Below are 24,787 nucleotides of genomic sequence, written 5' to 3'. Positions count from 1 at the left end.
CAGCAGCTCGTTATGCTCACAGCAAATAAATTCACTTTAGAGCCATTTGCCTTTATGTCAGCACTACTTCTTCGATGTCGGAGTCGTCGAAGCTCATCACACTGTCGTTTTGATCATCGTTAGCGACAACACGGACTGGTGTATGAAGTGCTGACGGTGAAGAGTCCTCGTGGTTTCCTGCTTCAGCACTTCTGTCGACTAAATCGACAAGTCCCATTACAACCGCGCTGGTAGACGCTTCCACCGATTCACTTTCCACTCCCAAGCTGGGAATGTTGGCGTCGAAGAACATTTTCGATGATGCCACGATAGACTGCGTGCGGTCTAGCCTTGCCACCGGTTGGATGAGTTCAAACTCGCTGGCTATTGAGAGTTGGTCTGATTCCAGAGAGTTTGTACGCTGAGGTGAGTTCGCCGCTTCAAACCGGTCGGATCCTGTGCGTGACAGTGCAGGGTGAACTGATGAACGCGCCTGAGGTGGCCCTAGATCCGTTGAAGAGCCCACGCGTGGAAGATGCCATCGCGAGTCTTCTTCTGGTGCTTCATCCTGCCACTCTGCTTGGCGACTGTCCTCGGTATGTTCCAGACCAGCACCAACCCGTTGAACTTCGATTGAAGTGGGTTCTAGGCCAGAGTGGTCTCCAGAACGGCTTCTTGACAAAGGCTCCGTCTCCCACGATGACCTTCTCCTGTCGTCCGTGACCGCGTCAACTCTTATTGATCTGATCGAGTTTGCTGACGACTCCCGTGGAAGCCTGGTCTGCGGGTCTTCGGAATGCTCCGCACTAGTATTAGCGGCGACTGGTTTTGATTCTCCAAGTGGAGGTTGTCGAGTAACAGGGATATCGCGGCTTGCTTGCAGATTACTAACATTGTTAGCAATTGTAGTCACGTCTGGACGGTGCTCTTCCAGTTTTGATGTCTCATCGTCACGATGGGGACTCTCCACTAGATAATCAAGAGCTTCTTGCGCTTCAGACGAGCTTGCTCCCTGTATATCGGCAGTATTACTTTCCGCGAAGTCTTCAGCGAGGTAAGCAGTGCCTTCTCTCAGATTCTCCCCCTCCACAACCACCGTAAGCGTGTTCTTTGCTGAATATCGCCGAGTTGGTGCCATCAAAGACACCCCTGGATTATCTTCGTTGTCCATTGGCAATTCCTGGTTTTCGTTTTCGTTATATCTGTTGTCACGATTTGTTGAGATTTCGCCAGGGCTGGCAGATCTACCAGTATTTGTTGCTACCACGCCGTCACTGTTCGAAGCCCCACTCGGTTGATTGGGCTTCATCGAAGCTCCAAAAGCTGCCATTGCTTGCCGAACTAGCCCTTGGCTAACCTCAGATTTGGCGCGAGCTTCCATTTTGAATCGTTCAAGCGCTTGTTGCCTTGTTTTCTCCATTGGCATCCACTCCTTCTCTATAATCGCATTTACAGCATTTTCACTGCCTACCATTTTTGCCAAAACCTCGGTAGGCAGCACTTCTAAATGCCCGTGCAGAGCCTGCTGTATGATCTGTAAATTCTCATCCGATAACCACGCGCTTTTCGCTGGAACACCAAACCGCCGTGAAAACTGTTCTAGTTGCGAAAGGCAACTAGAAACACGTTCCTTCACCACATCTTCGTCATGATGGAAACGACTTCGAACGTATTTGTGGCGAGGAATCGAGCTGTAGTCTCTTGCTATCGGATTTTGCTGTGCTTCCGTCGTAACTGCTTTGCTTGCCGCACTAAAAACACAAAATTTTGAGACAAATGAATCAAAGTGCTTCACGCGTGTTTGCTCCTATGTGTGCTTACCTTTGGGCACGTTCGGCGAGAGTGTCGAGGAGGTCTTGACTGTGGATTTGCTGGATGTAGTCTGAAATCTGATCATCCTTCTTTTGCGCAGTCGGGTGAGGGGGTACAATCTCTTCCATTAGACTGCCGGTATCATTGAGAGGTTCCTGCGATGTTAAATCCGGCCCTTCATGGCGAACTGCCGCGATTGTCGTTGGAATTGGGTCATCCTCAATGACTGCCTGTACTTCTGCATCGAATAAAGCAGGTGCTTGCAAAAGCTCCACTGTTTGAATGCCCATATCTTCGTAACTCAAAACCAAAGCATCTGTACCCACATCTGCCCAGGCCGGAGTGTATGGTTCAGTTAGCGTCTCGTTCTCAATTAGAGATGAACTGATCTGATCATAGTCTGTCTGCACACCTCCATCAACCGTAGCGCGTTGCTCAGTCTGGGTACTGTTTTCACGTAACACAACACTTGAGTCCTCTCGAGACGAAGCCAACTTATCCACCAGCTCCTTCTTTTTTCTTAAGGCTGACAAATGCAAAGCTTGGACCTTTGCCAGCTCCTCTCGAGAGGCCGCCAGCTCTCTGTTTACCACTTCGAGAGTCTGTTGCAGATTCCTGATCTCTGTCTCAGCAGCAACCAATGCATTATCATCTCTTGAAGGTGAACTAGCAGGCAATCCCGCAGATCTCATCATGTTCCCTTTCAAAGTGAGAAATTGAATCTGCTGCTTTAGGTCCTCCAATTCGTCCTCGGCCTTTTGCTTCTGTTGGCAAACTTCATCCAATTGTCGCTGTGATACTTTGTGTTCATCTTCTGTCTTCTTCCGACTCAGTTTTAGCTCCCCAGCTAGCTTCGTCTCAGCGTGCAGTCGCTCGTACATTTGCTGCACCTTGGTGGCTTCTTCTTCCGCGAGCGACCGCAGCTTCTCTTCATGGTCATGCAGCGCCCGCTCCACCTGCTGCACCATCTTCTGCATGGCTACTTCCGACGCCGCTGCATCCTCATTCTTCATTTTATTCTCCTTATCTTCACCTTCCCGTTCAAAATCTCGTTTCATATTGTGCTTTACCAGCGTCTCCACCTCCAAACTCTCTCCTGCATGTCGTCGCACCAAATGTTTCTCCAAATACTCCGCCGACGAGAACAGTTTGCCACAAAACCCACACGCCCGCGCTTCCTGCACTTCGTCCATCTCCTCATCTCCCTTCTCCATCAACGTCTTCTTCCGTTGCCTCGCTCGTCTGCCCGATATCAACTCCGTCAGCAACGTCTCAATCGTCGCCACCGCCGACGGTGACGCCCTGCCCAACAACAGCAAAAATCACATTAGTCACGCAATTGTCACGAACTTCAACATAATATCACTGTACCCGTGGATCTGCAGTAGTTTGGCGATATTCTGCAGAACCTGGTGGAGCTTCTCCACCTGCTTCTCGCCGCTGCGCGTCCTCGCCTTCCACTTGTGCTCGCACAGCAGCAGCTCATCCCGCGCAGTCTCCAGTTGCCGCATTTCCTGACTCAGTGAATCCAACACGTCGCCGTCTCGCGCCCGCATGTAGAGCAAATATTCCATCGACAGCTGCAACACGCGCAGAAGGAACCACGCGTCGCGCGTCGTCGGGTCTTTCGGCGCGTTGGGCAGCCGCGCAAACGTGACGTGCAGCGCGTATGGTTCTAGCAGCGCCGGGTCCCCGCGACGTACCGCATCGTCCACGTCCAGCGCGCCCAGTAGCCGCCAATTGAGCTGCTCGCTGCGCTCACGCCAACAGAACCGCCGCATCTTATTTTCTGATAATGTCGGATGTTCATGTATCCACTTCAACATGATGTCCACCACATCATTAATTCAACACCTCTTTAAACAGATCAGTAACTTGGTATTTGCTTTCGCATTCAAACTGGTCAATTGGCTGGTGTCGGGTCATTCGCCTATCTGCTCGTGCATCATGGCGGCGCTGGCGGCTTCGTCGCTCAATGGGGTCAAGATCTACAACTTGTCGTCAGGCAAGACTCTGCCGCAATGGCTGGCCGAGAAAGGCGGCAGTCGCAAGGCGCTGGCCAAGGACGAGGACTACCGCCGGCGCATGGAGCTGCTGCAGGACTTCCACTTCCGCGCCGGCTCCCAGCGTGTACGCATGAGCGCGGACGGCAACTTCGTGGTCGCCACGGGCGGGTACCCACCACTCGTCAAGGTGTTCGATGTGCGCGACCTAAGTCTCAAGTTCGAGCGCGGACTGGACGCCGAGGTGGTGCAGTTCGAGGTGCTGTCCGCGGACTTTGGCAAGCTCGCGTTCCTGCAGGCGGACCGCTCCGTGGCCTTCCACGCGCCTTATGGCTCGCACTACAACATGCGCATCCCCAAGTTTGGCAGGGACATGTGCTATCACCGAGAGAACTGTGAGCTGTACGTGGCTGCGTCCGGCTCGGACGTGTACCGCCTCAACCTGGACCAGGGCCGCTTTGGGGCCCCGCTGGAGCTGCAGTCGCAGGCGTCCGCGGCCAATGTGGTCAAGATGAACCCTATCCATCAGCTGCTGGGCGTCGGCTGTGACGACGGAATCGTCGAGATGTTCGACACGAGGAGTCAACAACGGGTGGGCAGCTTGGACGTCGCGGCGTACTGTGCGTCGAGTTCTGACAAGCAGCTGGAGGTGACAGCGCTGAGGTTCGATGACGACGGACTGACGTTTGGTGTCGGCACGTCCGAGGGACAGTGTTTGCTGTACGACCTGCGGTCGTCGCGGCCGCTGCTGGAGAAGAACCACCAGTACGGCCTGCCCATTGTCGACCTGCAGTTCCACGACTACGCTCGCAAGGTTATCTCGTCGGATGCCAAGGTGATCAAGATTTGGGACCGTCGGGATGGCGCCGTGTTCACGAATGTGGAGACGCCGGCTGAGGTGAAGGACGTGTGCGTTGTGGAGGGAGCGCAGGGCAAGTCGGGCGTGCTGCTCGTGGCCGGCGAACAGGAACGTGTGATGAGCTACTACATCCCAGAGCTGGGTATCGCCCCCAAGTGGTGCTCGTTCTTGGACTCACTTACCGAGGAGCTCGAGGAGGAGGCACAGGCCACAGTCTACGACGACTACCGTTTCGTCACGCGCGCGGAGATTGCCTCGTTTGGACTGGACCATCTCGTGGGTACGCCGCTGCTCAAGGCGTACATGCACGGTTTCTTCATGGATGCTCGCCTGTACAACAAGGTGAAGGCTGTGGCAGAGCCGTTCGCCTACGACGAGTGGCGCAAGAAGAAGCTGAAAGAGAAGGTCGAGGCGAAGCAGTCCAACCGTATTACCATTCAGCGCCGCCTGCCCAAGGTCAACCGCGCTACTGCCGAGCGTATGTTGGAGAACGAAGCCAAGCGGAAAAAGAACAGCAAAGAGGCCGATGGCGAGGACGACGATGCCGACAAGTCCTTCTCCAACCCGTTGGGCGACGATCGTTTCTCGCGCATGTTCACGTCCACGGACTTCCAGGTGGATGAGGAGAGTGACACGTACCGGATGCTGCACCCGAACGCCGTCAACGCGAAGCAGCAGCGTAAGCAACAGGAGGACATGGACAGCGATGCTGGCACTGACGATGACGAGAATGAGGACGACGAGGTGGGCGATCGCTTCGCTCGCGTGGACGACGAGGAGGAGGAAGAGATCGAAGGCAGACCGAGCGATGAGTCTTCGGACGAGGAGGAGGAAGAGCCTCAACGCGAAACTGCGCCGAAGGGCAAGCGGAAACCAGCCCCCAAGTTCTACGAGATTGCAGAGGGCGAGAAGGTGGGCGACCTCATGGCGTTTGGGTCGTCGGGTAACCGTGCTGCCCAGCGTGAGAAGAAGCAGTTGGCCAAGCTGCCGCTTTCGGAGCGGTTGAAAATGCAGCGCGTCACCGAGAAGGAGCGCAGTGCATTCAAGAAGGAGGAGACGACTGGAGGAGGCTACGTCCGCGAGATGTCATTCGTCCCCCAGGCTGACTTGCGGAAGCAGCAGCGCGCTCGCGAGCGTGAGCGCGAGAGCGGCGAAGCTGACGACGGAGACTCGGCGTTTGGCAACGGCAAGCGGCGGAAGAAGCGTGGTGTGGGCGACCTGAAGCTGTCGAACCCTGCAGGTCGAGGCCGCTTTCGTAGATAAGAGATAGACAACAAGACGCATCAATAGATTTTGCATACCTTCCTCCCGCCAGAGAGCCGTTGAAGTGTCGACTGGGAAGACTCAGCGGTCAAGTTGAAGCTGGTCTCCAAAGCTTTGATGGTCTCAATAATCCTCGACACCAGCGTTTGCCCCATGTGAATGGTGCCACGCGTTCTCTAAGGTGCTAGCAATGAACGCACACTAGTACTTATTGGCGCCATGCCCATTGCTGCTGTATTACGTTGCTCTTCGCTCGCAGCAAAAACGTTCTGTAGAACACGTACTTGAACTACTTTTTTCTGAGTCAATGCCGGTGCCCGAACCCAACGACTTCGGAGGCCGTAAGATCTTCGGCCACTCTCCAATTCGCCGTCCAAGCGCCAAGTCTCGATGATCTACTACGAAGCGTCAAGTTTGCGGAAAATCCTGCTGCGCTGGCACGGATCTGCGCTGAGCGGCCAGGCCCCGTTGCGAGCGCTGTGCATGGCCCTAATCGCACTCGCCGTCGCGGTCGTGGACCACTTCCACCCGTTCGTGGTGTCGGCCAGTAAATCCATTGCATTCACGGACTCGCTGACGGTGTTCAACACGTTCCTGGGTCTCATCATCTCCTTCCGCTTGAACTCCGCTTTCACGCAGTGGCGAGCGGGGATGGTGACAATTGGGGCGCTGTCCGAAGTGGCTCGGGACATCGTCGGCTCTGGTTGCGCCTACGTGAGCACAACCATCAAAGAGGAAACGACGGAGCTCGATGCCGAAGACGTACACGATAACACGCACGTTGAAGAACCATTGAAGGATGAAGACGAGTCCAAACATCTCGTCCTCAAGGGGCTCCAGCCCATTTCGCGAGATATACTGGAGAAGTGCACGTTCTTCACGGAGCTGCGGCGGCTGGTGTTTCTGTACATTGCCATCGTGTTCCACGACTGTCGCGGTCGCGATGGAATCGACAAGCTCAAGGACACTGGAGTCTTAACTGATGCCGAGTACGACGAGCTGTACGCGTGTGGATCCGAGCACAAGAAGCCGAGCGAGGACATGAACTCGTTTTGTGATCTAGTGCGCCGCACTCCTCACAAGCTGCGTGCGACCATCACCGAACTCTGGTTGAAGCGATTGGTGCAGGTTGCTACCAACTGCGGTCATCTAACGCCGGGTAATGCCAGCAGCTTGCAAAGCAAGATTTCCCAGTTGCCCAATCTGTACACAACAGTGTTCCACATCGCCAACGTCCCGATCCCGTTCAACTACATGCAGTACCTGCAGTTCCTCCTCGGTGCGTACATGTTGCTCTACACCTTTGTCATTGTGCCGAACTCGGGGCTGTACACGCCGATTTGGGTGTTTCTGTGGGGGACCTTCCTCTTCATGGCTGAAGAAATCGCCATGGAGATCGAATGCCCCTTTGGTCTGGACGCCAACGACATCGACTTGGAGGAGAGACTGTTGCAGATTGAGGAAGAGCTTACGGTGCTGATTCGCAGTCAATATTACTTCATCACGGGCGGCGCAAGTCTCTGTTTCACTGGCGGGTACTGGTGCCAGTTGCCAGTGGAGTCAAAGCCAGAGATCACCAAGTCGTTTTCCTTCCACCAAGGCCGCCTATCTCGCTCTAACACCACTACGGTGCAGGAGCACATGCTGCCCGAGATCAACGAGTTCACTTCGCTGATCCAAGATCCAGCACATGCTAAGATCTCTGCGAGAAAGAGCACGCACACGACGAACATCCAGGGATACGGCTCAATGGCTAATGTGGCCTAGATCAAGCGACCGAGAAGCTAAAGGCTTCCATTCGATGCCTTGCAAGCTTTACGTTGCCTATAACTTCAACATGTCCTTCTCCGAGTATTGTGCCAAGATGTGTACATTATGTACCGTTCAAGTGTTAGTAGTCAGTAATAAATGCTGCAGCGGGTGTTGGCTCGGGAGAAAGTGGACGAGCGTCGGCGGGCGCTGTTTCGCGCTAGCGGCATCATCACGCAGCGCCACTTGCTGCAGCGCCCTCTGTGGGATGTCGCCCATGCTGTGGACTTGTCGGTTCGAGAGACGGAGGTCTGGTTACCAAGTAATTCGCCACCTCGTGAATGTATCATTCTCACGGATTGCGACTTTTACTTGTGCAGGAATTGATCGCAAAACTTTCGATTCGACTGGCGCCAGCATGTCGTTCGGTAGCGTCAAGTCCCAATTTCAACTGCAAAACAAATGATACTGCAACGGTTTGCTGCTAACCAACTCTGGGTCAGGCCTTCGACCTCTTTCTGGAAAGTGCCAACCACCCGATGTTCCTGCGGACAGGACTGACGAGCATCGACCAGGCTCTGAATGGGGGACTCCACTGCCGAGCCCTGTCGGAGGTGCAAAGCTACAGTTGTAGATTGAGGTGGATGTACTTGTAGCTGACGAGATGCTGTTGTGAATAGTTTGTGGGCACGGCTGGAATCGGCAAGAGTCAAGTCGCTATGACACTTGCAGTGATGTGCGCAATGGACTACCCAGACAACAGCGTCATGTTTTTCGACGTTGAGCACAACTTTAGTGCCAAACGGTTGGTTCACATGTTGCAAGACGATTCGTTGGAGCTTTTGTTGCTGCCGCTAATGTTTGTTGTTGATAGTTTGCTGCAAATTACCGTTGCACGGATACGACTGATAAATGCTGGAAAGGATACAGATATCAATGAGTTGGCTGCTGCTGTCATCAAGCGTATTCGTGTTGTGAGGGTCAACTCGATAGCATCGTGTATTGCCAAGTACGATGATGAGAAAATTATTTACCGACTTGGTCCACTTAATGCTATGTGTTTGGTGGTTGTTCACAGACTGAAGCAAATGGAGGACGCTATGTACTCGCTCAAGGTGAAGCTTCTCATTATTGACTGTGTCACCACACTCTTCCAGAAGGTGAGCCCAGCAGAGCAATCTTGAGGGGTATCTTATGTACCGGCGCTTAAATCGAATTGGAATGGTTTGATTGTCGTGCTAGCCCAACGATTTAACGCAGGCACAGCGCCAGCATCACATGCTTCGGATGGCGAGAGACTTGAAGTGCGTAAAGCGAATCATTTCATTGCTGTTTTACTTGAGAATAATTGGTCTCTGCTGCCGTCAGACTGTTCGCCGACACATACCAGGCATTTGTTGTCGTCACGAATCGGGCGTCCACTGTTGAAGGAGGGAGTAAGACTGCTGCATTTCTATCGGTTGACAAGCTGGCTTTGACGTGCTTTTCTTGCATTGAAGGTGGACTCTACACAAAGCCGCTGCTTGGCGATAGTTGGGCTCACTGCGTTACCACAAGGGTCGATGAATGCGATGGCTTTGTCATTTTTACTTCAACATCTCTGACATTTCCATGTGTGTATTACAGTTCATAATGGAGCGCCACGCCTCGCATCGTGCGATCACAATCGTGAAGTCATCCGTTGCAGGCTTTGTGGTTCAACCGTTTACTGTCAAGGTTCGAACTCTGTAGTAGTTTGCATAGTGCACGCGGATTTAACGAAACATTCATTGCATGCACTGCAGGAAGGTGGCGTGGAAGCTGTCGAAGACTCGCGAGATGCAGCATCAGACGACTTTGCCATCCACGACGAGTTGTTTAGTGATCTTGCACTCGCAGCAGTACCAGCAGTGGACCCGGCGTGTACTCTGCGCTCAACCCAGCAGAGCACCGCTGAAGACCCCGACGCAACGCAGCTGGTCGGGCAAAGCGACGACGAATCTCCGCCACACCGAGAAAGCGCAGAGGACCAAGTGCAAGATGGCGTCGACGAGACCGAGAACAGCAGCTTCGACATTGTCTCGGACTCCAACTCGGAAGAGGGCGATGAGTCGTTCAACTGGGACGTCACTGAAGAGTAACAGTGCAAGAAAATCACATACAAAAGCACAAACCCACAGTTGATCAACGCCGTGTCGAAACATGGCGGGAAGCTTAGGAGGGTGTATTTAGTCCGACGCACGCCCAGCAACTAGCAGCTTACGCCTTAAGAGCGTAGCGACGCTTGGGGAAGTAAGACTCCTTCTTCTGCTGCTTGAGGGTCTTGAGCGACTTCTCGTGCGTGGAGAGCTGACGACGGATGGCGCGCGTCTGCTTGCGGCGCAGGTCCAGGGGCACGTGCTTCTTGCTGCCCAGGGCGGCGCGGAGCTTGGCCTTCTGGTTCTGGTTGTACACCGTCAGCACGCGGGCGATCGACTTGCGCACCACGCGGATCTTGCTCAGCTTGGAGGCGGCGCCGCCGATGACCTTGGCCACGCGGAGCTGGGCCAGCTCCTGCTGGTAGTCGTCCAGCTGACGGAGCAGCTCAGTCTTGCTCTTGGTGCGGAGCTCGTGCGCCTTGATCTGGACTGCAAGTCACACAACAAACATCCAAAGTCAGCCTTTGTATATTGGATCTCGACGTCTGCAGAGCTGGCAACAGGACAGGAAGCAGGCGGCAATTGGTCCATCGCTTTAGTCGTCCTGTAGAGCGGCACCTGGACCCTATTAACACTCAGGTTGCTGTGCCTGCCACGTCGTTTCTAAGCGCGTCCTGCCGTCCCTGCCTGCCTGCGTCTCTCTGCCCGGTTGCCATCCGCCCTAGATGCAAGGCGTGGAGCATAAGGCTTACCCATTGTTTCCTAGTTGATGCGTTAGAACGAACTTCCCTTTTGTTGCGTGGGCAAGGCAAATGGAGGCGGCTCGGCGGACCACTGGTTGGCTGGCTGGGCACGACCCAGGTGGAGCCGCCTGCTGCGACCTTCGGTTAACATTGCCAAGAACCATCGCGCTTAAATTACAGGGACGATCCCGTACGCCGTCTGTTTGAGTATTTAAGCGCGCTTGGAAATGAACCGGGTTCGCACCAATCAATCGCGTTAGCCTTGGAGCAACATACGTCTGAGGAGGGCTGGGGCTGTCTGAGACCGCCAAGTGGAAGTTGCCCTGGTGTCAAGGCGCTTGCCGAGCTTCTACCTCCTCGACGTCGCGCTGGTCCTTGGTCATGAGCAGCTGCAGCGTAGCGTCCTTGAGGTCCATCAGCCGCAGCAGCTTGTCCCGCGCCAGTTTCACGTCCCCGGAGCTCTCGAAGCGGTCGCTCACCTCCCGCACCACGTACCGCTGCAGCTCCTCGCTCAGATTCAGCAGCTTCTTGGCGTGGGGCTCAAACCCGCCGTCCTCGTGCAGGTCCATCCAATTGAACAGCTTCACCAGTAACCAGCATGCATTGGAGGGCGATGCAGCGAGGAAATCCCGCGCCTTCTTGCCACCAAACTGTCGGTTCGGGACCACCTTGTCGTGCCAGAACCGAGCACCATCGATAGCCTCCATTTCGTGCTTCAAGGACGCAAGTGCAGAGCTGCTGTCGTCTGCAATCGCCCCATTGGGGACAAATACAATGCCGTTTCTTCGGAGCGCTAGTTTGGGCTTGTCTCTAGGCTGGAACGGGTTGAGCAGTGCAACGAGTTTGCTTCTGGCCAATTCCACGCGCTTCTCCAATTTCTCCCGGTCCTCTGGTTCCATGCGCTCGATCAACTGCATCACCTTGGGCGGTGTTGCAACGCGCCTGTTGAGCACCACGTTCCAGTACTCCACCTTTTGCTCCCGTTTGTCGTAGTCGATGACCCAGGCATACTGCGTGATACGGTTGAACTCGATCGTTTGCAAGTACAGCAAGCGTGCCTTCCGGACAGCATTCTGCAAGATCTGCCTGAGTTTCACTTGTAAATCTTGCGTGATATTCAGTGCTACTCGTCCAGGTGGCTCGTATGGCTGTCGTAAAGCTTCGTCGTAGGGCTCGATATCCTCCCAACGAACCACTGCAGACCGATTGGCGAGAGGGACGAAGACCAACACGCTCCCAGTAAGCATCAGGTTCTGTGTCGACACGATCGATCCCACGCAGTTCTTCCACTCGCCCTTCAGGATCTTCACCTGGGCGTCGTAGTCACACCAGGTTCTAACAGACTCTAGCACCCGAGCCTTTTGTCTCTTGCTCCAGCGCTTTTTCTGGTTAGCCTTGTCTGTTGGTCGTCGTTGAAAGAACAGGGTGCGTTTAATGTCGTCAATCCGCTCCTGTCGTGCTGCCATCTCTCGCTTTGTGTCTGACTTCAACGCTGGCGATACCCCAAATGCAGCTTTCGCTTTGTACACGATGGATGCACGCACCCTGTCGTCTTTCTTCCGTTGTGCTCGCGCAGCTTGTGTTTGCCTCACTAGCTTCATGTATGCCTTTCCAGACTGACGCGCAACAAATGACCGAATAAGTGCCTGCATTGTCGTGGCAGCAAGGTGTTGCCGCTGTAGCTCTGCTTCTTGCTGCCTCCTCTCCTTCTCACGCTCTTTCTTTCGCCTCTCTCGCTCTTTCTCGGCGTCGACATCCCGTTTAAGCTCTGCTTTCTGCCGTAAGATGGAGAAATAGTTCAGCCGGCGACAATGGTGATATTGCCTCTGTCCTTTGGCATGGTATGAGCTCATACAACGCTTGCAAAAGACGTCCAAGCATGTTTCGCAAGCCCATTGAGCAACCCGGTCGGAGCACTCAGCGCACATGACCACCAATGTTTGAAACTTGTGTTGACTTTCCACTGGTTGATCTGTAAGCGATTTGCCTTCCTCCTTGGTGAGTGATCCCTGGACTTCTCGTTTCGGTTGTTTAGATGGTTGCTTGTGCACATGTGGAAAACATGAATCACAGAACGGGGCTTTTCCATTGCCGCATTGAAGGCACTCCCTCGTCGCTGTCTCCAATCGACAGTAGTTACACTTTTGAATTTGTCGTCGCTGGTGACGTTGAAAAGCTTGTCGTGCTGTATGATCCCTATCAAAGCAGACTTGGCACATAGCATCTTCACACTCCACGCAATACACTTCGGCAGGAACGTTTGAGGCGCTTGGATTCGTGCTGTCTTCGTGACGTTCACAAAACGCGTGAAATTCTTCTCCGGGGAATGGCAACGGGACGATCTTGCCGCATTTAACTCCCTTCAAGAAAAGCGGGCGCTTCGTGAGGATTTTTCCGCTACCAATGTGTTGGAACCTAACTGTGCGGCCGGTGTGATCAACGAACTCAATAAACATACTCGCGAGCATCTCCTTCAACTGCAAGCAAAACTTGTAGCAGCGATACGCTAGCTGAATCGTAGAGGCACATTTGCTACGATGCTTGTGCATTTGTTCCTCGCGGAAAAGGATTACGAATTTGTCGTGCCTGTTCTTGGTTGCAATTCTTACCGCAAACCGCCGTAATACTGTAACAGACCACAGCAACCGCTTAGTGCAGTGTGCCTCTAACATTTTCCTGTATTTTCCGTTCTGAATGGTTGACGGAAGTACAAAGCGGTTCATGAACCGGAGAAATCGCTCGAGTTCACTACCAGTATCGACGGGTTCTGAGCCTTTTTTGGCTTCCTTCTGGTTGGTGTCCACAAACCTTTCTTTCAGCAACATCAAAATTGCCTGGTTAAATCTCTGGAATGAGATGGTCTTTGCTTTTGGTTCCTTCATCTTCGCGAAAATCACATCAGCGTTCTGCATTGGAAACTGGGTCCTGTGAATAAAGGCGTGGGGTAGTGACTTGAGAAATCTCGCAAAATGAGAATTATCCATCTCCGACGAGTTCCCAGAGGCATTTCGAAAGATTTCCTGCCAAATTCCATCATAGCCTTTTCGTTTCCACTCTCTTTTCGCAAAGTTCACAACGTACAATGACCGATCAACACGAATTTCCTCCAGTGCATCCCTCTCTTTCTCATCTGCCACCTTCAGCGCTTTGAAGCAAAAACTTTGCAGCAATAACTCATCCTTAACTCGACTGCGAGTCTTCTCCTCAAGGACCTTGCCTACTGCACCCTCCTCCGCCAGAAACTGTCGCCGGCGAACTACTGTAGACAGCATCCTTCTTCCGATGAACTTCCTCGCTGCTCGTTGTAAAATAGCTGCATTGAGTGCACGGAACCGCTGGTTCTCTAGGTTTCGTCTAGCTTTCCAGCGTGCTTGAATCCTGTTGATCATTTTGAGGGCATATCTCATTTTCAAGAGCTGTATTCGAGTTTTGTATCCTCTCCACACGCGTTGGATTCGCTCAGCACTTCTTTCCTCTATCAGTTCCCACGCATAGGCACGTCCTCTTATTCCTCGAACACGCTTCTGAATACAAACCGCCGCAAGTCTTCGCTTGCGATTGACCTGACGTCTTGATCTCTCTATTTCCTTAGCTTTTTCGTAACGAAGACGCTTGCGGATTTGTTTTCCTCTCCACCGGGCCTGCAATTTCCTAGCAGCCTGGACTTCTCGCGAGTTGGATGGATCACCAGGCTGAAGCACAGTAGCTGCTTTCAACAGCGAAAATTGATTCCACTTCTTCTGTAAATGTATCGGAACGAGGGCATTAGATTTCCTGTTTCGACGATCTTCTTCGATTTCATTCAAAAGATGATTACGTTGAGCAAGAGCTTGCTTCTTTCGCCGCCAGAGCTCACATCTAGCAAGAAAGCACCTCCATGAGCACTGAAGAGTAGCAATTGCTTTACTAATGTCGCGTTTGTGCTTGGTTACCCATCTGCGTCCTTGTTGGCCTCGATAATGAGCTTGAACCGTAAGTATTTTTTTCTTGTCGCGCTCAAAGGCAGCGCGTCGGCGACGAAGTATTAAAACTTTCTTTTGTTGCCAATTGCGAAATGCACGCTGAATAAAAATTGCCGCTCCAACCATTTTTGTGTTTTTTGCCCAACCTGCAACTGTAACAGCTTTTTGGCGACGACGCTTTTCGATGCAATCAATCTTACTCAGTAGAACTCGTCTGCGCTGAGCTAATATCCGCCTCACATACTTCTGAATGACGACAGCAGCGTTAGTTTGTCGTTGCCTGTGTAGCTCCCGACGTAGTGCTGCCCACTGAGTGCATAATTTTCTCCAGAAACTTTGAATACAGACAGCAGCTTTTTCTCGTGTTGCTGCTCGCTCACGCGAATGCCGGAAAACATAATTTCGTACGCAACGCGTTATCCTGCAAGCCGCTTGCTGCTCCTTGCTTGCAAGTAGGGCAAGAAAGGCTTCTTGTCTACGTTGCAATTCATTTCGGATTCTTCTTCGTGTAGAAACTTCACGCTTAGCACATATTTGCCGCCACCAGCATTGTAAGCGGATGCTGGGATACTCCCACTCCTGTTCTTGCATTGAAAGGACAAACCCTTTCCAATGACGCATTCCTAGGAAGAGTAGTTGATTTTGTAGGCGGACTCCAACACGAAATAAAACTTCAGTAGCTCGTTGTTGGGCTGGCGACGAGAACTTCCCGAACCCAAGCGCGTAAATAACATCAAGAGGAATCCACTGTTTTATCTCGTCGATGGTTTCCTTCACCTGAAATTCAGCTGCCCCATGCTGCAACTCGGCATGGTGCTGCTCCTGGATTAATCTGCTATAGCTGCGGCTTCCTTTTGGTTTAAGGGTCCTGCTAGGTGCATGGAGTTGATTCGATACCTTCACTTTCAATATATTTGTCAAGCAAGATCCTCTTGTATCTTCTTTCTCCATAGACTTCTGTTCGTTCACTTCCCGTGCGCGTTCTTTCTCGTCTGCTGACGTTACTGCAAGAGTAGCAGCTCGAGCAACAATCTCTTTTCTTTTCCTGAGCGGTTTAATGGTGCCGCACGGCCTCTTCGTTTTCCGTAGTGCAATTGATCGTGGCAAGGTCATACTCTTGCCAGGCAGTATGATTTGCCGTCGAGCCTGCTGCATTCTCTTCCTTTTCAGTTCTCGATAAAAATCTTCAAAAAACTCTGGATGATCTACAGAGCGTTCAAAACTATCGATTCCACGCATCTCCGCCTCGCTTGGAGGAGGCAGGTGTGCCAGACCTCGTCTCGTTCTAGGCGACACGGTCCTCAACAAAGGCAGCACCACCAACGCAGCTTCCTTTGCCTCTCGATCAGTAACTACCTCATCATTTTCGTCCACACCTTCCCCGGTATCATCTTCGTTCTCCTGGTCGCCAATCTGCAGCTCTGGATCCATCACAAGATCATCCTCCTCCTGATCATAAGCTCCCTCTGCCTCTTTCAAAAGGTCCCGCACCATCTCTGGCTGGTTCAAATACTGCGAGACGGAGAGCGTGGGCAACGCTCGGCTACTTTCTACGGGCGTTCGAGCGTCCTCCTCTCGAGATAAGGGCGTCCTCTTCCTGTCTTCGCGGTTTAAGTTGCCGGGGGCATCGCTTTTTCTGCGGTGCAACACGGTCGAGGACTTGTCCAGTACTTGTCGCCATCGCTTTGGGTTGAACGCAACGCAGCCGTCGAGCGCCACTGCCAACCGCACACACTCGTCCACGCCATCTCCACGGGCACCTAACGCCCGTCTCTCGCTCGGCTGGCGGCGTGCAAGCGCCTCCTTCTTCATGTTGCGCTTTTAAAATGGTAACTTCAACCGAGCCGTCGGTACCTTAAATAGGGTACACCTATGCGCAACTCAACTAATCTTACCGCAACAAAAGCCTAACTGCATTTTGCAGCCTCTCTTTTCATCAAAGCCACCCACCGCCAGACCGACATGCTGTGCTCGCGCCTGCTCTCCGCCGTGGCCAAGAGCGCGCTGGCGCCGGCCTCGCTCTTCCCCTCCATCGCCGGTGCGTGTCCATACAGCGCTCCACCGTCTTTTCCGCCTTCTCTTGGTCTCAGTATCGCTGACTCGGTGTTTCTCTTGTTTTCTTGCAGCCCGTCAGCCGGTTGTAGCCATCGCCGGCGTGCGTAATGCGCCTTTCAACTTGTTCGCTGCGGAGGAGACTCCCGCAGCCATGGAGCTGCTGAACCGGAACGCTCGTCGCCCCAAGAAGGTGCGGGACGTGAGGGATTTTAGTACTGTTGTCAATATATGCTCATGTGCATTTGTTCTACTTTGTGGCAGGCCAACCACGGAAAGCGTCCGTGCTCGCACCACCGTCGCCGCCAGAAACGGCTCGGCGTCAAGAAGGCATAGAAATGGAGCCACTAGACGCTGCGTCCAAGCTAGACACCTCCCCTTGAGCAGTTAATAGTATGCGCGGGCTTGATCCACGTCTGTCAGGTTCTGGGGGTGCTTTGCAAACGCAGACAACGTTGACACACATCTACATTTAGTATGGTTTGCCCTATCCTATTGCTACACTCGACATTTTGGGTCCTCAAAGCTCGATCCAAGCCGGCCGGGATATCTGTCGATCATGCCTGCTGCATGGGCTCGTCGCCTTGAGCTCGACTCTGCTGCTCCTGCTGGCGTTCACTCTGCATTTGGCGGTACTGCTGTGTGACTGCTGCGCGTCGCCGGTCGTCCATGAGCTGCTGCTGCAGCTGCAGCTTGCGGACGTGCTCGCGCAGGTCGTGGCAGCGCGGCACCTTGCACTCATACTGGCGACACTGGCGAGCGTGCAGCTGGAGCAGTGCCCACACGCGCCGACAGATCGTGCACCCGCCGTAAGCACGCTGCTTGCACTGGGCTCCATGGCGCATCAGCTCCTTCATCTTCTCGCAGTTCGACGACCCACAGTTGCCGTCAGCACACGAGCTCGAGTGGACAAGCAACTGCATGTGCAAACGAACGTTTTTGGCGCGCTGTTCGCGAAGTCGTCGCTGCTCTGCCGTCAACGCGCCAGTGCCGGGTGCTCCAGGACCAGTGGAGCCACCTGGACCACTTCCTGCAGTTCCGACACCACTCGTAGGCACCATCTCCAGCGGGTGCTCGTGCTTCTCCTTTGCGTAGCAAGCGTCGCACACGTCGAAGTCCGGGCACGTGTGGCAATGCCAGCGATTGCCTGATACAATATCGCGCGTGCACGCGTTGCACTCGTACACGTAGGCGTTTGGGTTCGGGTTGCCCAAGTGGTACAAAGCCATCATGGACGAGTGTTTGGCGCGCCGCAGCTCGTCGAACTGGTAATGGTTGCCCTGGCACAGACTCAAGAACGCCTGTCGTGTGTCAAAAAACTCGCTATCATTGATCTCGTCCGGATCAGTGCATCGCTCGGGAAGCGCCACCGTTTCCTTGATGAGAACATTCAATCGAGTCTGCAGTCTGTGATGGGCGGCCGACGACCCTGCGACCGACACGACCTTCAGCTTCTGATAGCATCCATCGCACAGCGCAGTTTGCACCACCTTTGGGTTCAGTCCATGCTCCGTTTTCACGCTAGGGTCAAGCCACAGAGTTCCCTGCACCACGGATGTGTTGCACACGCGACAGCATGGCACCAGCTTCACTACCAAGAAATCGTCCTTCATGGGCTCAATTACCTCGCCCAGCTTGTGCATTAGCGGGTCTGTCAGCTTCCAGTCCGGAGTGTCTAGCGACTTGACAGTAAGCGTACGATTCGATCCTGCAGTCTCCTCGTGTCCATCGCCCTCGTCATCATCCTCATCGCCCGACCCCTCTCCGCCGGACGCAGTTTTTCGGCGCTTCGGCTTCTTCGACTTGGATTTCTTGTTTGCCGCCTTCTTCGTGTCCGAGTTCTTTCGCTTATGCGACTTCGAGCCACGCTTGTTAACAATCTTTTTGGGCTTTTCGGCGTCCAACTTCTCGATCAAGTCTTCAACCAGGCCGACCCAGTAGTCGCCCTCACAGTATGGCAGCGCACAAGGGGTGTTGTGGTCCCGCCAGTAGTCGTCGTACATGTTCGTAATTTGCCAAACCACACCTTCCTCCTCGGCCTTGACTAGCATATCCACATACCAAGCACGTAGACGATCAGACTTCGGTGTTTTCTGCGCCTCAGGGTGGCAGTACAAGATATAGTCGTCACCCTTCAGAGGCGGGCATGCCCACAAATGCGCCGTGTGGAAGCCTCGCTGCTTCACGAAGTCGAAATATGCGATCAACATCTCATGATACACCTTTGTGCGAAGGTGGGCCGGCTTGAAGTAGTTCACTGAGTCTAGATACGAGATGTACACACGACGCGAGTTGCAATCCGCTTCTTGCTCGTCGAACTCGTGGACGTACATTCCGAACAGCAAAACAGACACGCCGTCCAGCTCTTGGAACATACAGATGCACTTGGACTTGAAACGGTGCTCAGACGTGTACTTGTGAGAGTCCTTGTACCGCTGAAACATTTTATCCCGAACCATCAGTTGCTTCTCAATGTTTGACACCAATCGCACAGTAAGCCCTTCAGCCGTCTCCACATCGTTCACATCGCGCTGCGTCCATTTTGCCTCGTCCTCACGCTCAGCTTTCAATGACTGGATGATTCGGCGCTCCAAAAAATCTGAAAGCTTCGTGCGCGGCAAGTCTTTCGCACTGAAAGCGTGCCGCCCGACCTTATACTTTTCCGGTTCGCTCTTCCGATGCTCCAGCAGACATTCTGGACACAAAAACTCACTACCTGGTGAAGTCGTGATAGAGTGAACCGTTCCCTTTGACCCCGACGATGCAGAACTCTTGACAACAGTTGTAGTAGTGACAGTGGTGGTGGGGTTTGATCCAGACGAAGAAGCCGATGCATCGCCGCTATCTGTTGATTGGCCGCTCTCGGTCTTGACCAGCTGCGGCTTTTTCTCGCTATCGATCTTGCCATTGAAAAGAGCGCAGATTTGGTGAACCCAGCGTTCGCATTTGTCACACTGCACCCAAGGCTCTTCATGCACTTCATCATTTTTTTTGCGCGTGAGCTCACTCTTGTGATACTGGCGACCCTCGTTGTGTTTGATAGTATCAGGCAAGCTACCGTGGCACTGGTGGCAACAGTGATACTTGTTGTCTGCTGAAGTGTAGTAGTAGCAGTTCCGCCGGATGCGGCTGTTGCACTCGCCATTGCAATACAGCACTGCTGGCTCGAACACCATGCGCTCGATGCCGCACAACCGACACGAGCTCTCTTTTGCACGAGCAGCCTTTTCATCGACGTCAATTTCAGCTGCCAGTTTGCGCATTTCCCCGTTAAAATCAGACAGCATGTCCTTTGCAAGACTGAAGACATCCTGGTCCTCACTGTTGTACTGCATCGCGTTCTGGAATGTAGTGCGCACGTCGTGAGCGAACTCTTCCATGTGATTATAGATGCCGAGCTCCAATTTCTTTTTTACTGTTCCCAGGTCCATCGGCTTGCGAATAATCTTGAAGTAATTGGGAATATTCAGTGCAACTGGATCCACAGGCGTATTAAACACCCATCCGAACTTGTGCTCCATCATACCTTTCAACAGCGCTTCGAGTTTTTTCTTCAAATTCAACGGAGAAACCGTGGCGTTGTAATATGTCACCAACGAGTCGACGTGCGAAGCAAGGTCCTCATTGCTCAATTCGCTCAGCACTGACATCGGCACTTCTGAGGAAGCAGGCGGTGCTGGTGGTGTCGCAACCGCGGAGCATGAGTTCGCATCGCTCGCCATCATCGCTGTGGACGTAGCTACTGCACCTGCTGGCAGCTGCAAGTCCTTGCTGGCATCCATTCGTCGATGTTCAACCATCATTGCATTCAGCTTCGAGTTGTTCATCGTCAGCGGATTTATTGCCACTTCCTCCTTCTTTACAAAAGTCTGGGTTGGAGCCGACCCAGCAGACGACGATGACTGCAGCGATGCACCATGCACCTCCTCCTTCACTGTGACACCACCCGATGCTGCTGATGACAAATTGCTCATCACATATCCCTGCATTTGGCCATGGGCTGTACCTTGGCTCTGAGAATGATTCACTGAAGGGCCATTCATCGGAGCCGAGCCAGCCAGCGTATTCAACGGTGCAGCTACTGAAACAGGGGTTGCAGTAGATTCTTGAAGATCCATAGGCATTTCCAGTGGCTTTCCCGCGACTGCAAGGCTGCTATCAACCTTGGAGGGGACATCCATATCTTCTTCACCCAGCAGATCATCAGGCGACGGCTTCATTTGCATCGATGAAACAGTTGACCCCTGCTGCAATTGGTGAGGATTCTGTTGTTGTATTTGAGTCGGCATCGGTATCGGCTGCATCGCGTTCGTTGTGCTGTTCATGCCTGGATGTGACTGTGCACCCCCATTCTGGGTAAGCATAGCTCCACTGGCATTACGTTCGTCAATTACATGCTTCACGATGTTCCGCTGGCTTCGGCACTGCTTGAACTTTACATCAAGTTGCTTGAGCATCACTCGTTTTTCTTGTACTTGTGCTTCGTATTGAGTCTTCTGCATCGGGTCTTGCGTCGAGTTTGACAGATGCAATAGCTGTCGACACTCGTTCATAATAGCATTCATGCGTGCACGAATTTCTTCCACCCACTTTTCTAGCTTAAGACAATGCGCCGTCAGCTGTTCCAAAGATCGGCTGCTTAACTTCTGTTTTATGAGCTGAAGCTGTCGCTGATCATCCGGGACAAGGTTTGTAGGAGCTCCAGGATTTTCTGCTTTCACAGGGACCTGCTGGCCCACCACACCATTTGCACCAGTAGTAGTGCCATTGGCCTGCACTGTCGGCATTGGAACAGAGCGATTGTCTACGTTCGGCATCGCCATTCCCATCGCGTTCGCATTTGCACCAACTGGGCCGGCATTGTGCTGCTGCTGCTGCTGCTGGAATCCCATGGCCACATTGCCATTATTCTGCGGCTGTTGTAAGTGAGCAGGCATAGCTAGAGGCATGGGTTGTTGGGACTGCTGCGGCTGCTGTAACTGCTGCTGTTGCTGCTGCATTTCTTGTTGCTTCTTGATCGCAATCATTCGCTGCCGACGTTGACTGGCTGCAATAATTTGCTGCAATGCACGATCTGCATCCAGCATCAGCGCACCATTTTTCTCCTTCACCTCCACGGGATACCGAACCACCTGACACACAAGACACTTGGCATTTGTGCATTGCTGGAAATGCGACAGCACGTACTTCGACGAAATACAATGACTGTAAGAGCACGCATTCGTCTGTCGACAAGCTCCCATGTGAGCCCAGAGCCGCTTCATTTCACCGCAGCTCGGGGTAGTCGTGCACGAGCCCTCCGGCGACTTACACCACATGGCATGCCGCAGCAATAAAAGTCGCTGCTGCTGGCGCTGCAATACTTCCTTGGACCCAGCGGTCTTCACGTCTTCACGAACCATGAGTCGCAACTTGTTGTGGTACTCCGTTGTCTGGTTCTTGTCCAGGGCTGACGTCACTTGCTGAGCTTTGGCTTTAAACTGCCAAATGATCTGGGCCGACTTGTTTCGTGCAGCAGTCGCTGAACCCGGAGAGTTTGCTGATGTTGATCCAGAGCCAGGTGTTGTTCCCATTCCCGACGCATTCCCACTTGCATTGGGACTACTTCCGGGGGTTGTTTGAACTCCATTCTGTCCAGCAAGGGGCGAGATCCCCGGGCCACTCATGGATGAACGATTCGACATGACCGAGTCGATCAGTGAAGACGACGACTGCATACGTGACACTTCTGTTTTAACTGGAGTACTCACCTGGGACGGGGGGTCTTGTAGCTCTGGCGGCATCTGAATAGCCTGAGCAGCAAGATTGTTCACATCCGCGTTTGCTCGGTTGGTAGTAGGACCCACTGCGTTGGCACCAGGAAACGGAATTGGCGCTCCAGTAGGTACAGTAGATGCTGATCGAATGTCCCCAGGGGAAGCCTGGTTTGGTGCACCAGGCTGGCGCATTGCATTACCTCCGACGCTGCGCTGGTGAGTCTGCGCGCTTCGCACAATGCTACGCAATCGCGACTGCAATGTGCTAGTGTTTGCATACTCTTCACGCGAGGCAGCGATACGGTAGCACTCATCTTCCAGTCGATGCGCCATTTCAGGAAGCTTCTGAAGCCAATTAGCTGGTGCATTTGACCGTTGGTTCTGAAGTACCCGCATAATGTGATTCAGCATCTCCTTACGGAGCGCCTGGTCGGCCGAAGATTGCCATGTCGGTCGTGTTGCACCTGAAACAGATCCAGCAACTTGGCTTGACGCTTGAGGCTGCGATCGCGCAGCATTCACGTTAGAATTAACGCTCGGATTGCCGCCACTCAGTTGCCTCTGCGCAGACATTTGAGGAGGAACTTGGCCTGATGCGAGCATCTGTTGCTGCTTCTGCTGCGCTGCCTGTTGTTGTTGAGTTTGCTGATTGTTGTTGTTTTTCTGCGCTTGTTGTTGTGCCAGTCGCTGGCGCTCGAGCAGCGCTTTCTGTTGTTGCTGCTGCTGTTGCTGACGCTGCAAGTTTAACTGACGCTGCTGTTGCATCATCTGCATGTAGTGCTGCTGCTGCATTTGCTGCTGAGGCACGTAGTAGGATCCCTGCGGGTTCATCATGTTCATATGCTGCATGTTGTTGAACATCATCTGGTTCGCGTCGTTCATCCCGAAGCCGTTGCTGCCGCTCATATCCATCCCCATGTTGTTTACCCCCATGCCCATATTCATATTCATGCCCATGTTCATGTCGAGACCCATTCCATTGCCATTGTTGCCCATCCCACTGCTGGTCGTGGTGGTGTTCATAAAATTCATCACGTCCAAACTTCCCGACGAAGAGGCCGACGTGCCACCGCTCGTCAGCGACTCTGCAGCCAGCGACGCCGGGAACGGGATCGCATCCGCTGTGGACGTCATCGGCGCGGACGCCGCCGTCATCATCGAGCCTGAAGAGCCCACCATGCTTCTGCTGCTCGGGCCGCTGTTCGCCGTCGTCGTGGGCGAGTTCAGCTCATCAGGAAAGTCGATCAGTCCTGCAGTCGACGAGGACGAGCCGCCTCCGAGCATCATGGACGAGTCCGTCATGAGGTTCATACCGCTGCTAAAGTCCAGACCACCGGACAGATCCATGCCGCCGCTGCTGACATTCCCGTTGCCGCCCAAGTTGAACTGATTCATGAAGCGGTTGTCGCCGTTCAAGTTCATGCCAAAGTCCCCCACGAACGCGTGTGAGTTGTCCATAATACCCTGGAAAAAGTCCGCCACACATTATTAGTGTCTCTTTGTGAGGGTCATTACTCAACGAATACACGCGCGATTCGCGTCGAAGAGGCGCGTACATCGTAGCACAGAGCCATACCTGATTAAACGTGTCTGTAGACGAGCTCTTATAACCCTGGGAGCTCTCCTAGTCGCCGCGGTCGAAGCGCCTTCACTGAGCCTCGAGACGGCGCACTGGAACGAGCGGCGCGCGGGCTGTAGGGACACTCTGGGGACGCGAACACCGCGATACGAGAGAGAAGCGAGTCGCCGAGCAGATGGTTGCGCGGGGACTCGGAAGAGGGGGCGTGCGGATGCGTGTCGGGGCCGGGCGTGCGGGCCTTCCTCGCTCTGCACTGGAGCTTTTCTTTTTCTCACTGTGTAGACAGCGAGAGGGTTTCAGACAGGAGTTAAAGTATTTGCAGATATAGGCGGTATAAATAGGTATAATTACACAGATGGGTAAAGTTGTCGCCCCAAAATGGTATTTTGGTCATTTTGGTACACAATTTGTACATGCACCACTCGCTCAAAAGTGGAGGTAGCCGATTGCGTTTAACAAGCCGCTCGCTGCACCCAAACAGCACCGACGAACAGCAGTGTGTATGTGTATGCCTACCGCTGGGTGTGACAATTGACCACGTGATCGCGGTGCTACTGCGATCACCGGATGGACCATGTTTACCATCGTCAATTCACGGCAGCGCCGATGATCAACGAGGTCAACGAGGGGGGAGGCGGCAGTGGGAAATCGAAGTGGTCTCCCCGACGATCGCACAACATTAACGGCGGTGGTGGATGCGGTACATGTACATATAGCTGATGGGCATACCATACCGCCGCTCTAAGCTGGCTGCAATCAGATTGACTGATGGCGCGAGCACTCCGTCGATGATGCAGGACATGTAAGTTTAGCTGCGTCTGGCATACAGTCATTTTGATGATGTCCGTGTAGAAATCAGCCGACTGGGTGCTGCACATGTTACTAATCGGCGAGGCCGAGGCTACATACTTGT

The 24,787-nt window shown here is 53.4% G+C and overlaps 9 protein-coding genes across 9 annotated transcripts; 4 read left to right on the top strand and 5 right to left on the bottom strand.

The window, feature by feature from the left end:
* Positions 1-52: 52 nt before the first annotated feature.
* On the bottom strand, positions 53-3,572 carry KRP23_1071 (Zinc finger protein DZIP1L; the record flags this gene model as incomplete). The annotated part of the gene is made up of 4 exons (XM_067880988.1): positions 53-624; positions 1,606-1,730; positions 1,801-3,093; positions 3,163-3,572. 4 exons carry the CDS (start codon positions 3,570-3,572, stop codon positions 53-55), a joined length of 2,400 nt encoding a protein of 799 aa, XP_067751639.1.
* A 166-nt stretch (positions 3,573-3,738) lies between these two features.
* Positions 3,739-5,916, top strand: KRP23_1070 (Nucleolar protein 10; the record flags this gene model as incomplete). The annotated part of the gene is made up of 1 exon (XM_067880977.1): positions 3,739-5,916. The coding sequence occupies one exon, from the start codon at positions 3,739-3,741 to the stop codon at positions 5,914-5,916; it is 2,178 nt and encodes a 725-aa protein (XP_067751638.1).
* A 390-nt stretch (positions 5,917-6,306) lies between these two features.
* On the top strand, positions 6,307-7,683 carry KRP23_1069 (uncharacterized protein; the record flags this gene model as incomplete). Its single annotated transcript, XM_067880965.1, has 1 exon — positions 6,307-7,683. The coding sequence occupies one exon, from the start codon at positions 6,307-6,309 to the stop codon at positions 7,681-7,683; it is 1,377 nt and encodes a 458-aa protein (XP_067751637.1).
* Positions 7,684-7,824: 141 nt separating this feature from the next.
* On the top strand, positions 7,825-9,785 carry KRP23_1068 (DNA repair protein RAD51-like protein 2; the record flags this gene model as incomplete). Its single annotated transcript, XM_067880954.1, has 11 exons — positions 7,825-7,974; positions 8,046-8,093; positions 8,169-8,279; positions 8,346-8,470; positions 8,540-8,674; positions 8,744-8,825; positions 8,908-8,969; positions 9,034-9,101; positions 9,165-9,223; positions 9,292-9,381; positions 9,450-9,785. 11 exons carry the CDS (start codon positions 7,825-7,827, stop codon positions 9,783-9,785), a joined length of 1,266 nt encoding a protein of 421 aa, XP_067751636.1.
* Positions 9,786-9,903: 118 nt separating this feature from the next.
* On the bottom strand, positions 9,904-10,538 carry KRP23_1067 (60S ribosomal protein L35; the record flags this gene model as incomplete). The annotated part of the gene is made up of 2 exons (XM_067880943.1): positions 9,904-10,271; positions 10,535-10,538. The coding sequence occupies 2 exons, from the start codon at positions 10,536-10,538 to the stop codon at positions 9,904-9,906; spliced, it is 372 nt and encodes a 123-aa protein (XP_067751635.1).
* Positions 10,539-10,854: 316 nt separating this feature from the next.
* On the bottom strand, positions 10,855-11,991 carry KRP23_1066 (uncharacterized protein; the record flags this gene model as incomplete). The annotated part of the gene is made up of 1 exon (XM_067880932.1): positions 10,855-11,991. One exon carries the CDS (start codon positions 11,989-11,991, stop codon positions 10,855-10,857), a length of 1,137 nt encoding a protein of 378 aa, XP_067751634.1.
* Positions 11,992-15,709: 3,718 nt separating this feature from the next.
* Positions 15,710-16,299, bottom strand: KRP23_1065 (uncharacterized protein; the record flags this gene model as incomplete). The annotated part of the gene is made up of 2 exons (XM_067880921.1): positions 15,710-15,772; positions 15,844-16,299. 2 exons carry the CDS (start codon positions 16,297-16,299, stop codon positions 15,710-15,712), a joined length of 519 nt encoding a protein of 172 aa, XP_067751633.1.
* Positions 16,300-16,449: 150 nt separating this feature from the next.
* KRP23_1064 (uncharacterized protein) lies at positions 16,450-16,875 on the top strand (the record flags this gene model as incomplete). The annotated part of the gene is made up of 3 exons (XM_067880910.1): positions 16,450-16,525; positions 16,614-16,732; positions 16,804-16,875. 3 exons carry the CDS (start codon positions 16,450-16,452, stop codon positions 16,873-16,875), a joined length of 267 nt encoding a protein of 88 aa, XP_067751632.1.
* A 221-nt stretch (positions 16,876-17,096) lies between these two features.
* Positions 17,097-23,753, bottom strand: KRP23_1063 (Histone acetyltransferase HAC1; the record flags this gene model as incomplete). The annotated part of the gene is made up of 1 exon (XM_067880899.1): positions 17,097-23,753. One exon carries the CDS (start codon positions 23,751-23,753, stop codon positions 17,097-17,099), a length of 6,657 nt encoding a protein of 2,218 aa, XP_067751631.1.
* Between the last annotated feature and the right edge of the window lie 1,034 nt (positions 23,754-24,787).

This window comes from Phytophthora ramorum (genome assembly GCF_020800215.1).
Source record: "Phytophthora ramorum isolate Pr-102 chromosome Unknown Phyram_PR-102_s0001, whole genome shotgun sequence".
In the NCBI taxonomy this organism is placed as follows: Eukaryota; Oomycota; class Peronosporomycetes; order Peronosporales; family Peronosporaceae; genus Phytophthora; species Phytophthora ramorum.
The sequence above is the reverse complement of the archived record's forward strand: the minus strand, read 5'-3'. Positions and strand labels throughout refer to the sequence as shown.